The 13,435-nt window shown below is 41.0% G+C and overlaps 3 protein-coding genes across 3 annotated transcripts in view; all 3 read right to left on the minus strand.

Annotated features, from left to right (window-relative positions):
* Positions 1-1,068, minus strand: part of LOC126395250 (tripartite motif-containing protein 16-like) — a 16,643-nt gene extending 15,575 nt beyond the window's left edge. Inside the window, exon 1 of the mRNA XM_050052575.1 lies at positions 219-1,068. Coding sequence (XP_049908532.1) covers positions 219-979 — 761 coding nt within the window. The 5' untranslated portion in view covers positions 980-1,068. The remainder of the gene's footprint in view (positions 1-218) is intronic.
* A 3,843-nt stretch (positions 1,069-4,911) lies between these two features.
* LOC126395247 (tripartite motif-containing protein 16-like) lies at positions 4,912-6,653 on the minus strand. The gene has a single exon (XM_050052572.1). The coding sequence runs from the start codon at positions 6,651-6,653 to the stop codon at positions 4,977-4,979; it is 1,677 nt and encodes a 558-aa protein (XP_049908529.1). The 3' UTR covers positions 4,912-4,976.
* A 1,625-nt stretch (positions 6,654-8,278) lies between these two features.
* Positions 8,279-11,518, minus strand: LOC126395249 (tripartite motif-containing protein 16-like). The gene has a single exon (XM_050052574.1). The coding sequence runs from the start codon at positions 11,424-11,426 to the stop codon at positions 9,774-9,776; it is 1,653 nt and encodes a 550-aa protein (XP_049908531.1). The 5' UTR covers positions 11,427-11,518; the 3' UTR covers positions 8,279-9,773.
* Between the last annotated feature and the right edge of the window lie 1,917 nt (positions 11,519-13,435).

The following is a 13,435-nucleotide window of genomic DNA, read 5'->3' on the forward strand; positions in this document are numbered from 1 at the left end:
GGATATTGATCCTGGATGAGTCTTTAGAGTCAGTGAGATGTGACAGTGAGGGGTAGCTCTGTAGAAACTGGGTGTGGTCCTCTGTATGTGAGAGTTTCTCTAGCTCAGTGTCTTTCCTCCTCAGATCAGTGATCTCCTGCTGCAGCTTCTCCTGAAGCTCTTTGACTTGTCTAACTTTAGTTTGCTGCTGAGATCTGATGTGCTGCTTCACATCAGACCTACTTTTCTCAATGAGACGGATCAGATCTGTGAAGATCTTCTCACTGTCCCTCACTGCTTTATCAGCAGAGTGATTGATAGCCTCCACCTCCTGCTGAAGGACCGTCACATCTTTCTCTCTGTTCTGGATTCTCTGCTGGATGTTTTGTCGACTCACCTCGAGCTCTTTCTGCCTCTCAGTCCGTTCTGCTGCAGCTGAAATTGTGTCGTGGCCTTTATGTTCATCCATGAAGCACAGATAACAGATACACTGCTGATCAGTGCGGCAGAAAATGTCTATCACCTTGTTGTGACGAGTACAGATGTTCTCCTGAAGCTTCTTGGAGGGGTCGACCAGCTTGTGTTTTTCAAAGGCAGGGGATTCATAGTGAGGCTGGAGGTGCTGCTCACAGTAAGACACCAGACACTGCAGACAGGACTTGACAGCTTTCAGCTTTCTCCCAGTACAGACATCACAGGCCACATCTTCAGGTCCGGCATAGCAGTGATCAGCTGGAGCAGCTTGGAGTCCTGTCTTCTTCAGTTCCTCCACTAAATCTGCTAACATGGTGTTTTTCACCAGAGCAGGCCTCGACATGAAGGTGTGTCTGCACTGAGGACAGCTGTGGATTTGCTTCTGATCCTCTTCATCCCAGTAGCTTTTAATACAGTTCATACAGTAGTTGTGTCCACAGGGAATAGTCACGGGATCCTTCAGTAGATCCAGACAGATCGAACAGCAGAGTTTTTCCTGGTCCATCTGAATTCCTCGCTGCGCCATTTCACCTCTCAGAGACAGTGAATGTCAAATAGTTTCACATTGTCAAACAAGAAAGAAGCTGGGAACTGATCTAAACCAAAACAGAGTTCCCTTTCTTCATGTTCACTCACTGATATGCAGTGAATGGGGCTTGAGAGCAATTGCATGTCAGAGCATGTTGGTTACACCCATCTGTAAGCTTGCATAATGGTTCAGGTTGGAGGAAACAGGAAAAACGTGCTGAACAGACCCTGCACTCGAGAACAGGGAGAGGAAAGCAAAATGTGTATCGCTGTCAGTATACCACAAAAACTTCCTGCAATGATAAATATTGCCACTACCTCTGCACCCAGTCCTCTTAGAAATACAGTTTAATGTAGGCTTGGAAAAGCTGTGCGACATCAATAGGCTAGAATTCCTAGATCACCCTACGAGCAACACTATTTTTTTTTCTTCTAAATAAATAATTCACATTCATGAATTAACAGAACATAATGTTGAGCAATAGTTGGAATCTTAACATGTCTTTATAATGCATGTATATCAAAGATAAAACAAAGTTGTTCCACAGTCAAATAGTTCAACTCTTCCTTTACCAGCCAGGAGAGGCCACCACTACCTCTGAATTATTTCCTCAATTTCACAGTAACTGCACTTTATTTGTGAGCAGCATGTTAAAAACACTGTCACACCATTATCAAAATAAAAGCGACTCTTGATTTTAAAGGGACAGTTTACCCCAAAATCAAAACGACATTTTTTTCGTACCTGTAGTGCTTTTTATTAATGTAGATTGATTTGCTTTGAGTTGCCGAGTGTCACACATCCTTACTTTTAGATAGTTTAACTATTCCTGAAATTATCCCTGAGGACCAGTCGCAGTTGGAAAGAGCAATGAGAGCAAAGTAAGAGAATATAACACATGGTTCCTCTTACAAATTAGAAGTTGAATCAATTGGCAACAAACACAGCATTGTTTAATCCACTATACTTAGGGATTTGCTTTTACAAGCTTGTTTTTGCCACTGACAGACTCAGATTGTTATAGTCAGTATCTGACAACATTATGGAAAGGATCCCTACAGAGACAGACTTTTTGTTCAACCAGAAACAACCTGGAAATCACCATCACCAAACCCACCAGACTCCTGATAAATAAACAGTAATGCAGTCAGGAACAATTTAGTCAAATAAAACTTCATTTCCATTTGCAGTATTATATTTGGCTATATGGCTCTGTTCTGGGGCCTCTCTGCCTTTCCTAGGTCTATGCAGAAAACCTCCTCCATGCGCCTACATGGAAAGCCTATGGCAGAGAGAGCACACCTCCCTGCCCTTTCATGAGCCTACATCAAAATCCTTAGGCAGGGACAGCAGCAGCAAAGACCCCACAGGAACAGAACAGAGCAGCATCAATGACAAACAGAAATGACATTGATAAGGCAGACACAGCATGAAAAGGAGGAGCTGGGGTGGAGGCAGGTTGCAAAGCAGCTTGCAGAGCAAGCAGCAACAGTAGGCAGGCCAGAGCAGTTTAAATAGGGCGCCCTGAATGAGATTTACAAATTGGTTTCATAGAAAGGAATCATGTGATCTATCAGCTGACTCCCTTCCATCAATCGGCTGCTCCATCAGTTGATTGGTTGTTTGAGGTCAGCTGAAGTAGCTGGGATGTGAGCTGACCTTGACATCATGTTCTGCCTGAACTAACGCCATGCTCAATTTTTATCATTGTAAAACACACTTCATTCAAAGTCAGTAACAAAATAAAACTCACAGAGCTGTCTTCCTTTGTCTTATCACTGTTCCAACAATCGCCAACTCTGGTTTAGTTAAAATAAAGCCTGAATTCATCCAATTAGATGTGAAGATATGCTGGCTCCATACAGCCTAAAATTACTGTTTATTTAAAATGAGACTTTTGGGTTTGCCTAAAGTGATTTTGGGACTGTTTCTGCTTCAATAAAAATGATCTTACTCTTTAAACAATGGTATATCTCTGTAGGGATTCTTTCCATAGTGTTGTTAGACAAATAGAAAAACAATCAAAGCCTGTCAGTGGCAAAAACAACACTTTTAGTGGATGTAGTCTACTATGCACTCACACTCAATTCGGGACCAGTTTCAATTGGGATTTTTGTTCCCATTAGTCGCTTAGACCCAGAAATATGGGACAATGGGGTCAAGATAGAAAAATACAATTGACTCCTTTTGTCACCATCCCTTGCAGACTGTTGGGATAGTGGGAACATGACCTGGAAACTCAGTTCCAGATGAACAAAGGTGAAGGAAATCATTGTTTTTACAATTCCCACTTAATCTCTCATGTTTGTGTGTGACACTCAGCTGCACCCTGCAGTGCAACATGATGCTACTTTTTCCTAAATCTTTAATAATAAAGGGTTTTCAAGCTTCACCTCTCTGAAGCCAGTAGTTATCTTAAAGTTGCTGGATGCTGCCATCTCGTGGTCTCATTGGATATTACATCTACATCTGTACCTGTATGGTTAAAAAGACACATGTACCCGACACATCTAGTTGCTGTGTACTGTAACATTGTCTTGTGAAAACCACAAATAACCAAAACATCAACCTTTTTTTAGATGGTTTATTTAGCTTGAAGCCCAAACAATTTTTTATTCAACCCCCTAACAAATACTTAACGTTTCTGTTTGAGTACAAAATCACTTGAGTCTTTGAACAGAAAATCCCGCACACTGCTCTTTGCTCAGCTTCACAATTCATCAGCAACACTAACATTTCAGTCCATCAAGACTGTCCAACACCATTATTTCCAACATTGAGCTTAAATAGAAATTGCCCCACCCATTTCACAGGTGTGCACAGGTGTGGGAGGATTAATCAGCTGTGGGTGTGTTTCTCAATAATTGACAACAGCCTGTGCACCACATGTCACATATCCCACAAACGGAAGAACAAGGGAACAAGAAAAACATAGGATAAACCTAGCAACCTCAGGCTCCTTACACAATTAAGGCTATTTACAGGATTATTTACAGAAAATGTTGATCTTATGAATGAGCACATCGGCCTTGCAGCTTTCATAGATCATTCATAATGTTCAACATTGTATAGGCTACTCTTATGTTGTGTATCATAAATTGGTTTTAGTCTCAAAAGAGCAATTTTCCAACGTCACCACCAGGTGTCTCCCTTGGTTTTGTTTTCCCTCTGTGACAGTAGAGGCCTTTATCACAGCAGACATTTTGGACAGAAAAGCACAGGCGTTCTGTTCATGTGTCCCAGATGGACAACTAAAAAATACAAAAGGATTGAAATCTAAAAAGCAGAACCAAAGAAATGTTTTTTTCCACACTTTTGTAAAAAAAAACAAAAAAACTTTATCAGTCCTTGAGGGATAAATCAACTTTATTAAATGATCTAACTAATAAATCCTGGTTCAGTTTCTCCATTCATTTAATCCACATTAAGTCTGATAAACCAGAATGTCTGTACTGTAGAGGAAAATCAACAATGCTTCAGTGATTATCAGTATACTAACAAGAATTATATATCTTAACTACACTTTTGAAATATATTTACACATTAACAAAGTGACAAGAACAAAATAAACATCAACTATGATCATCTGTGCGCTCAAATATAACACTTCATAACCAAAATAGTATATACGCCAATAATTACATGAGTTTATTTCTATATATAAACACTCGTTTTTGATATTTGTTTCCAATTAATCAAAGTTTCCCACTATACAAACATTATCTGAAAATAAATTAAACTCCACAATGTTATTTTACTTTATAGATTTTAAAAGAAACCCCCCACACTTATAGATTCTGTTCATTTCTGTTCATCTGATATTTAAGTTCTATACATATATGCTTGATATACATATATCTACATATACCCACACTGTTTGAGTGACTGTTCAGTGCAGAACCATCACAGCACAGAGAGCTGAACAACAAAGATGGAGAGTAAATTCACTACCTAAAAGTAGATTCTCAGCCTTTGCCTTGTTTATAACACTTGTCTACTTGAGATCACACAATTCAGCAGAGCTATGATAATGATAAACACCAAGTCCAGCATAGAGAGGCTGAGTGAATGTGGTCTGGACTCTGTGGAGGAGAGTCATGGTGTCAGAGACGCTGTAGAAGGACAAAATACCTGCAGGGTGATCCAGGTACACTCCCACTCTGGAGGACTGAGGGCCTGAGATGGAAGTGATGATACGGTTATGTCTGAATTGATAATGATTCATCAAACAATATACTGCCCAAGATGTGTCATTTTTCCCAAATGCAGTTTCATATACTGGTCTTTTCCTATGTGCAGATGTGACTGCTACTGAAACTGTTCCACCACTCCACTCCACCTCCCAGTAACATCGTCCAGTCAGACTCTCTCTGCTCAGGACCTGAAGTCTGATGATGTCACTGCGTGAACCTGGTGGAGGAATAACTGGTAAAGATCCTGGCTGATTTTCTGTTGCTCTTCTGTTCCCTCCAGATAATCTGACCCAATTGCCTGCTGTGTTTGGATCCAGTGTGATCTGACGTGAATACTGTAAGAATTCAGCTCTGGTCTTGGGCTGAGGTTGTGCCAGCAAAACATCCACTTCAGTCTTTGTCAGTGAGATCTTGGTCCACACATCACTAACAAAGTCCTGTAGTTTATCTCTGGCCTCTGACACAGCTGCAGTCACATCCTCAAAGTGTCGCACAGGGCGGATATTGATCCTGGATGAGTCTTTAGAGTCAGTGAGATGTGACAGTGAGGGGTAGCTCTGTAGAAACTGGGTGTGGTCCTCTGTGTGTGAGAGCTTCTCCAGCTCAGTGTCTTTCCTCCTCAGATCAGTGATCTCCTGCTGCAGCTTCTCCTGAAGCTCTTTGACTTGTCTAACTTTAGTTTTCTGCTGAGATCTGATGTGCTGCTTCACATCAGAGCTTCTTTTCTCAATGAGACGGATCAGATCTGTGAAGATCTTCTCACTGTCCCTCACTGCTTTATCAGCCGAGTGATTGATAGCCTCCACCTCCTGCTGAAGCACCGTCACATCTTTCTCTCTGTTCTGGATTCTGCGCTGGATGTTTTGTCGACTCACCCCGAGCTCTTTCTGCCTCTCAGTCCGTTCCTGTACAGCTGAAATTGTGTGGTGGCCTTTATGTTCGTCCATGGAGCACAGATAACAGATACACTGCTGATCAGTGCGGCAGAAAATCTCAATCACCTTGTTGTGACGAGTACAGATGTTCTCCTGAAGCTTCTTGGAGGGGCTGACCAGGTTGTGTTTTTTAAAGGCAGGGCATTCATAGTGAGGCTGGAGGTGCTGCTCACAGTAAGACACCAGACACTGCAGACAGGACTTGACAGCTTTCAGCTTTCTCCCAGTACAGAAATCACAGGCCACATCTTCAGGTCCGGCATAGCAGTGATCAGCTGGAGCAGCTTGGAGTCCTGTCTTCTTCAGTTCCTCCACTAAATCTGCTAACATGGTGTTTTTCACCAGAGCAGGCCTCGGCATGAAGGTGTGTCTGCACTGAGGACAGCTGTGGATTTGCTTCTGATCCTCTTCATCCCAGTGGCTTTTAATACAGCTCATACAGTAGCTGTGTCCACAGGCAATAGTCACAGGATCCTTCAGTAGATCCAGACAGATGGAACAGCAGAGTTTTTCTTGGTCCATCTGAATTCCTCGCTGCGCCATTTCACCTCTCAGAGACAGTGAATGTCTGAAAGGCATTTAGTGCATTCAGTTGATAAGTTAGAGGGCTTATCAGATCAGACTTTGATTGGTCCTGGAAGACTAATGGTTTGGACTTGAACAGTGTTTATAGGCCCTCTTTACAACACAGAGCAAAGATCATATTGTACATAAAACTTGATGTGAAGGCAAAATGGTTATTGCTGTCAGTATACACCTAAAATATTTTGCAATGATTTATATTGCTGTCATTTCTACACCCAGTTGTCTCAGAAATACAGATTAACTTTGGCTTAGAGAAGCTGTGTGACATTAATACGTTTCAGTTGGCCACAAGTGTAGATTTTGGGGTGGGGGTGTGCAGTACACAGGCTCCCCTCAATATCTAGAACATGCACTTTTGTTCCCTCAATACAAACATGAAAGTAGTGGCCAGAAATCGATGCACAACAACTGATGCAGATTTACACAAACTGGTGCAAAAAAATTTCCTAAAACCAAGAGTTTGATGCTGAAATTAGCTCATGGAGCGCCCAAATCAGCCCTTTCATTTGTGTCGCCCTCAATGTTGAAACAAACTCATCATAACGTAACCAAATCAATATTCTATTTGGTGAACAAGGTGCACATAACTGCTTGTAGCATTTAGTCTCAAGTCCTTTCGGTAGAGGAAGTAGAGCTGATTAAGAATTCAAAATATAAAGATTAATCGATGCCATGTGTCCGAAAATAACAAAATTATTATGAAGAGTCTTTAACATTGTTTCATGTAAGATACAATATTTTGTAAGAAAAAACAAACAAACATGAAAGTACCACACTCTGTTCATGTAATATTTAAAATCACAGCACAGAGAGCTGAACAACAAAGATGGGGAGTAAGTTTATGAACAAAAAAACGGGTCTGAGGACCTGAGATGGCAGTGAGGACGGTGTTATGTCTCAATGTATAATAGTTAGGAAATCAATATACTGCTCCAGATGTGTGATTGTTCCCATATCCACTTTCACATGCTAGTCTTCTCTTACGTGCAGATGTGACTGCTACTGAAACTGTTCCACCACTCCACTCCACCTCCCATTAACATCGTCCAGTCAGACTCTCTCTGCTCAGGACCTGAAACCTGTACATGTCACTGTGCCAATCTGGTTGAGGGGGAAAAACTAATTGTAATGAAACACTGTAATGACACAAAATCTTTCAGTGGGTTCTGAAAATACAGCGACCCTTTAGAGCAGTGGTTCTCAAACTTCTTTCTGTAAATATTGAGTAGTTCAGTGGCCGGCTCTTCAGCTGGACAAAAAGTCTTCTTTTAAACTTCAGCATGGCAGCCTGTCAGTAAAGGAGACAGTCAGATTTGTTAATCATGTCACTTTGTCACCACCAGGTGTCTCCCTTGGTTTTGTTTTCCCTCTGTGACAGTAGAGTCCTTTATCACAGTGGACATTTGCACAGTAGGAAAAACACCGGTGTTAAAATAAACATTAAGAATGCCTCTGTTTTGTTCATGTGTCCCAGATGGACAATTAAAAAATATATATAAAGATTGAAATCCATGAAGCAGAACCAAAGAAATTTTTATTCCACACATTCATAAAAAAATACTTTATCAGTCCTTGAGGGAATAATCAACTTTATTAAATGAGCTAATTAATAAATCCTGGTTCAGTTTCTCCATTCTTTTAATCCACATTAAGTCTGCTAAACCAGAATGTCTGCACTGTAGAGGAAAATCAACAATGTGTCACAAGTGATTATCAGTATAGTCAGTGCACAGTTTCTTCCAAACAAACCGTGTAAGTTGAATAATGCTGTTGCATGTAGATAATGTTAGCTAAATGATGACTAATTAATAGATGCCAATATATCAAGTTAAGCTAGTTAACAAGAATACTAATGTTAATGTGTTACGTATGTTAAATGCCTTGCTAGCTAGTTTCATGCTAGGAATAAACCCACTCCTCCTTAATAAGAACTTGTGCTCACTAATGCTTTGCACATATTTGTTTAATCTTTATTGCTACAATATAAAGAGCAGGGTCAGGGAGGAGACAGTGGACCAGAGGCCAGCAAGGATGATCATGTAGGGTCCTCATAGGTGAGGAGAGATTATAACTGGCTGAGAAAATATCTATAGCACAAAAGTGACTGTGCAATTAATTTCCACAGCTATGTCACCAATACTATTCCTAATTCTATTTATGAATTTTGCTTTGCACGTTTATTATCTACTGTATATTATTGTAATAGATAGAAGAGGGACAGGGAGAAACCAGGCAGGTATCAGGACAGGGACCTGACAGCATCACCAATTATCAGCCCAAGGCTTCACAGGTAAGGAGAAATTATAACTGGCTAAGGAAATGTCTATAGGATAAGAGTGACTCTAAGATTCATTTTCACAGCTATTTTAGAACTAATCTGATTTATACTCTAAAATGTTTTTGTCTGTATTGCAATAGCACTACTACTGCATTATTTGTGTTTTTAAAGGCAGCAGGTATAGGTCATGCCATTTTTCTTTGTCTTGATTAATTTTGCACATCTGTGCTGTCATATTTGATGATGTGTGCACGCATAAAAATCAAAGCTACATTGCATCCCCCTTGTTAAAAATTAACAATTCGACCACTGAGTATAGTAACAATAATTATACATCTTAACTACACTTTTAAAAAATAAACATCAACTATGATCATCTGTGAGCTCAAATCAAACACTTTACAACAAAAAATAGTATATATGTCAATGATTACATGGGTTTATTTCTATATATAAACACTAAAATGTTGACATTTTTGATATTTGTTTCCAATTAATCAAATTTTCCCACTATACAAACATTATCTGAAAAAAAACCCATTCAACTCCACAATATTATTTTACTTAAAAGATTTTAAAAGAAAACCCCCACACTTATAGATTCTGTTCATTTCTGTTCATCTGATATTTAAGTTCTATACATATATGCTTAATATACATATATCTACATATACCCACACTGTTTGAGTGACTGTTCAGTGCAGAACCATCACAGCACAGAGAGCTGAACAACAAAGATGGAGAGTAAATTTACTACCTAAAAGTAGATTCTCAGCCTTTGTCTTGTTTATAACACCTGTCTACTTGAGATCACACAATTCAGCAGAGGAATCATAACCATAAACACCAAGTCCAGCATAGAGAGGCTGAGTGAATGTGGTCTGGACTCTGTGGAGGAGAGTCATGGTGTCAGAGACGCTGTAGAAGGACAAAATACCTGCAGGGTGATCCAGGTACACTCCCACTCTGGAGGACTGAGGGCCTGAGATGGGAGTGCTGATGTTGTTATGTCTGAATTGATAAGAATCATTCAAACAATATACTGCCCAAGATGTGTCACTGTTCCCAAATCCAGTTTCATATACTGGTCTTCTCCTATGTGCAGATGTGACTGCTACTGAAACTGCACCACCACTCCACTCCACCTCCCAGTACCATCGTCCAGTCAGACTCTCTCTGCTCAGGACCTGAAAACTACTGTTGAAAGCTAGCGCTAAAATTGATCCTCTCACTGTTGCTTTTCTCTTCCTTGCAGATAATTTGAGCCATCTGCCTGCTGTGTTTGGATCCAGTGTGATCTGACGTGAATACTGTAAGAATTCAGCTCTGGTCTTGGGCTGAGGTTGTGCCAGCAAAACATCCACTTCAGTCTTTGTCAGTGAGATCTTGGTCCACACATCACTAACAAAGTCCTGTAGTTTATCTCTGGCCTCTGACACAGCTGCAGTCACATCCTCAAAGTGTCGCACAGGGCGGATATTGATCCTGGATGAGTCTTTAGAGTCAGTGAGATGTGACAGTGAGGGGTAGCTCTGTAGAAACTGGGTGTGGTCCTCTGTGTGTGAGAGCTTCTCCAGCTCAGTGTCTTTCCTCCTCAGATCAGTGATCTCCTGCTGCAGCTTCTCCTGAAGCTCTTTGACTTGTCTAACTTTAGTTTTCTGCTGAGATCTGATGTGCTGCTTCACATCAGAGCTTCTTTTCTCAATGAGACGGATCAGATCTGTGAAGATCTTCTCACTGTCCCTCACTGCTTTATCAGCCGAGTGATTGATAGCCTCCACCTCCTGCTGAAGCACCGTCACATCTTTCTCTCTGTTCTGGATTCTCTGCTGGATGTTTTGTCGACTCACCCCGAGCTCTTTCTGCCTCTCAGTCCGTTCTGCTGCAGCTGAAATTGTGTCGTGGCCTTTATGTTCATCCATGGAGCACAGATAACAGATACACTGCTGATCAGTGCGGCAGAAAATCTTTATCACCTCATTGTGACGAGTACAGATGTTCTCCTGAAGCTTCTTGGAGGGGTCGACCAGCTTGTGTTTTTCAAAGGCAGGGGATTCATAGTGAGGCTGGAGGTGCTGCTCACAGTAAGACACCAGACACTGCAGACAGGACTTGACAGCTTTCAGCTTTCTCCCAGTACAGACATCACAGGCCACATCTTCAGGTCCGGCATAGCAGTGATCAGCTGGAGCAGCTTGGAGTCCTGTCTTCTTCAGTTCCTCCACTAAATCTGCTAACATGGTGTTTTTCACCAGAGCAGGCCTCGGCATGAAGGTGTGTCTGCACTGAGGACAGCTGTGGATTTGCTTCTGGTCCTCTTCATCCCAGTGGCTTTTAATACAACTCATACAGTAGCTGTGTCCACAGGGAATAGTCACGGGATCCTTCAGTAGATCCAGACAGATCGAACAGCAGAGTTTTTCCTGGTCTATTTGAATTCCTCGCTGCGCCATTTCACCTCTCAGAGACAGTGAATGTGAAATAGTTCCACTTTTTCCAAACAAAAAAGAAGCTGGGAACTGATCTAAACCAAAACGGAGTTCCCTTTTTCATGTTCACTCACTGATATGCAGTGAATGGGGCGGAGAGCAATTGCACGTCACAGGATTTTGGTTACACCCATCTGAAAGCTTACATAACAGTTCAGGGTGGAGGAAACAGGAAACACGTGGACTGAACAGAACTGGCTGCACTGGAGAGCGGGTAGAGGAAAGCAAAAATGTTTATTGTTCCCAGTTTACCACAAAAACTTCCTGCAATGATAAATAGTGCCACTACCTCTGCACCCAGTCCTCTTAGGAGTACAGTTTAATGTAGGCTTGGAAAAGCTGTGTGACATAAATAGGTTTGAATTCCTAGATTAATGTACGATTAACATAACTAATTATTTTGTCTTCTAAATAAATAATTCACATTCATGAATCAACAGAACATAATGTTGAACTATAGTTGGATTTTTAAAAAAGTTGTTCCACAGTCAAATAGCCAGGAGAGGCCACCACAACCTCTGAATTATTTCCTCGATTTTACAGTAACTGCACTTTGTTTGAGAGCAGCATGTTGATAAGACTGATAGACCATTACCAAATTAGTGAGACGCTTGGATGAAAGGAAAAAAGGGAATCAAACCTACATTTTTTTCATACCTGTAGTGCTTTTTATTAATGTACATTGTTTTGCTTTGAGTTGCCAAGTGTCACTCATCCTTACTGTTAGATAGTTTAACTATCCCTAAATTACCCCTGAGGACCAGTCGCAGTTGGAAAGAGCAATAAGACCAAGCAAGAGAATATAACACATGCTTCCTCTTACAAATTAAAAACTGAAACCATAAGCAATAAACACAGCATTGTTTAATCCAGTATACTCAGGGAATTTCTCTTACAGCCTTACTTGGTCTGTTATGATCTGACATGTTTTTGTATCAAAGTGACTAATCCGAACAACAGTTTTTGAAATTGTTTCTGCCCTTCCACGTGCAAGCAAGGAAAGCCTGAGGCAGAGAGAGCACACCTCCCTGCCCTTCCATGTGCCTACATGGAAAGCCTAAGGCAGGGAGAGCAGCAGCAAAGACCCCCCCAGGAACAGAACAGAGCAGCATCAATGACAAACGGAATGACACTGAACAGTCATACACAACATGAAAAGGTTGGAATAAACGCTTAATACACCCAGTTAGGTGTGAAAATATGCTGGCTCCATACACACTATAATTACTGTGTATTTGAATTGAGTATTTCTTATTTTTGAGTATTTTGGGTATGCTTGTCGCAATTTTGCGGGCTGTTTTTGGATCTTACTCTTTAAACTATGGTCTGTCTCTGCAGGGATTCTCTCCATAATGTTGTCAGACAAATAGAATAACAATCAAAGCCTGTCAGTGGCAAAAACAACACTTTTAGTGGACATATTATATTGATGGTACCAAATGCCCTGAGTGGTTTAATTGCAGCCTATTTCGTCGCTGTCGGCTGCAGCGCTCACAATCAATTGACCTATAGCTAAGCCACGCCCCCCTCCACTCACTCTGACAAACTATCAACATTCAGTGACCGGCGCTATGGCAGGTGTCACAGTACACGGCATTTCGCAGGAGGCAACTGATAATTTTTGGGGACATAACAATCAGATGTCATTCAGAAGTAACCAAAAGGGCCTAAACTACGCATTGGAGGGACATATTATTTTATTATTGAGAAGGTCGATGAAAAGCTTAAATTACAAGCCAAAATTTACAGGTCACAGTGTACGCTTGTGAACCGCATCTCGTTGCCGCCGCCATCAAAGACAACAAGATAAATTGCCACTGAAGTTAAGGTTTTTGGCTCAGAATATGAGAAAAGGATAACGGCCTTTTTACCATCTTTACCAAGAGTGTCTCTCCGTTAGTTTGGTGCTACAGTATTTACACTGAATCATTCAGCATAACGTTTGCCAACCTTTGTTATCTCTGCGATTACAG

This window comes from Epinephelus moara, chromosome 9 (genome assembly GCF_006386435.1).
Source record: "Epinephelus moara isolate mb chromosome 9, YSFRI_EMoa_1.0, whole genome shotgun sequence".
Lineage (NCBI taxonomy): Eukaryota > Metazoa > Chordata > Actinopteri > Perciformes > Serranidae > Epinephelus > Epinephelus moara.

What these genes read in the sequence shown, in the direction of transcription:
- LOC126395247 (XM_050052572.1), bottom strand. Translation starts at nt 6,653, where the DNA reads ATGGCGCAGCGAGGAATTCAGATGGACCAAGAAAAACTCTGCTGTTCC.
- LOC126395249 (XM_050052574.1), bottom strand. Translation starts at nt 11,426, where the DNA reads ATGGCGCAGCGAGGAATTCAAATAGACCAGGAAAAACTCTGCTGTTCG.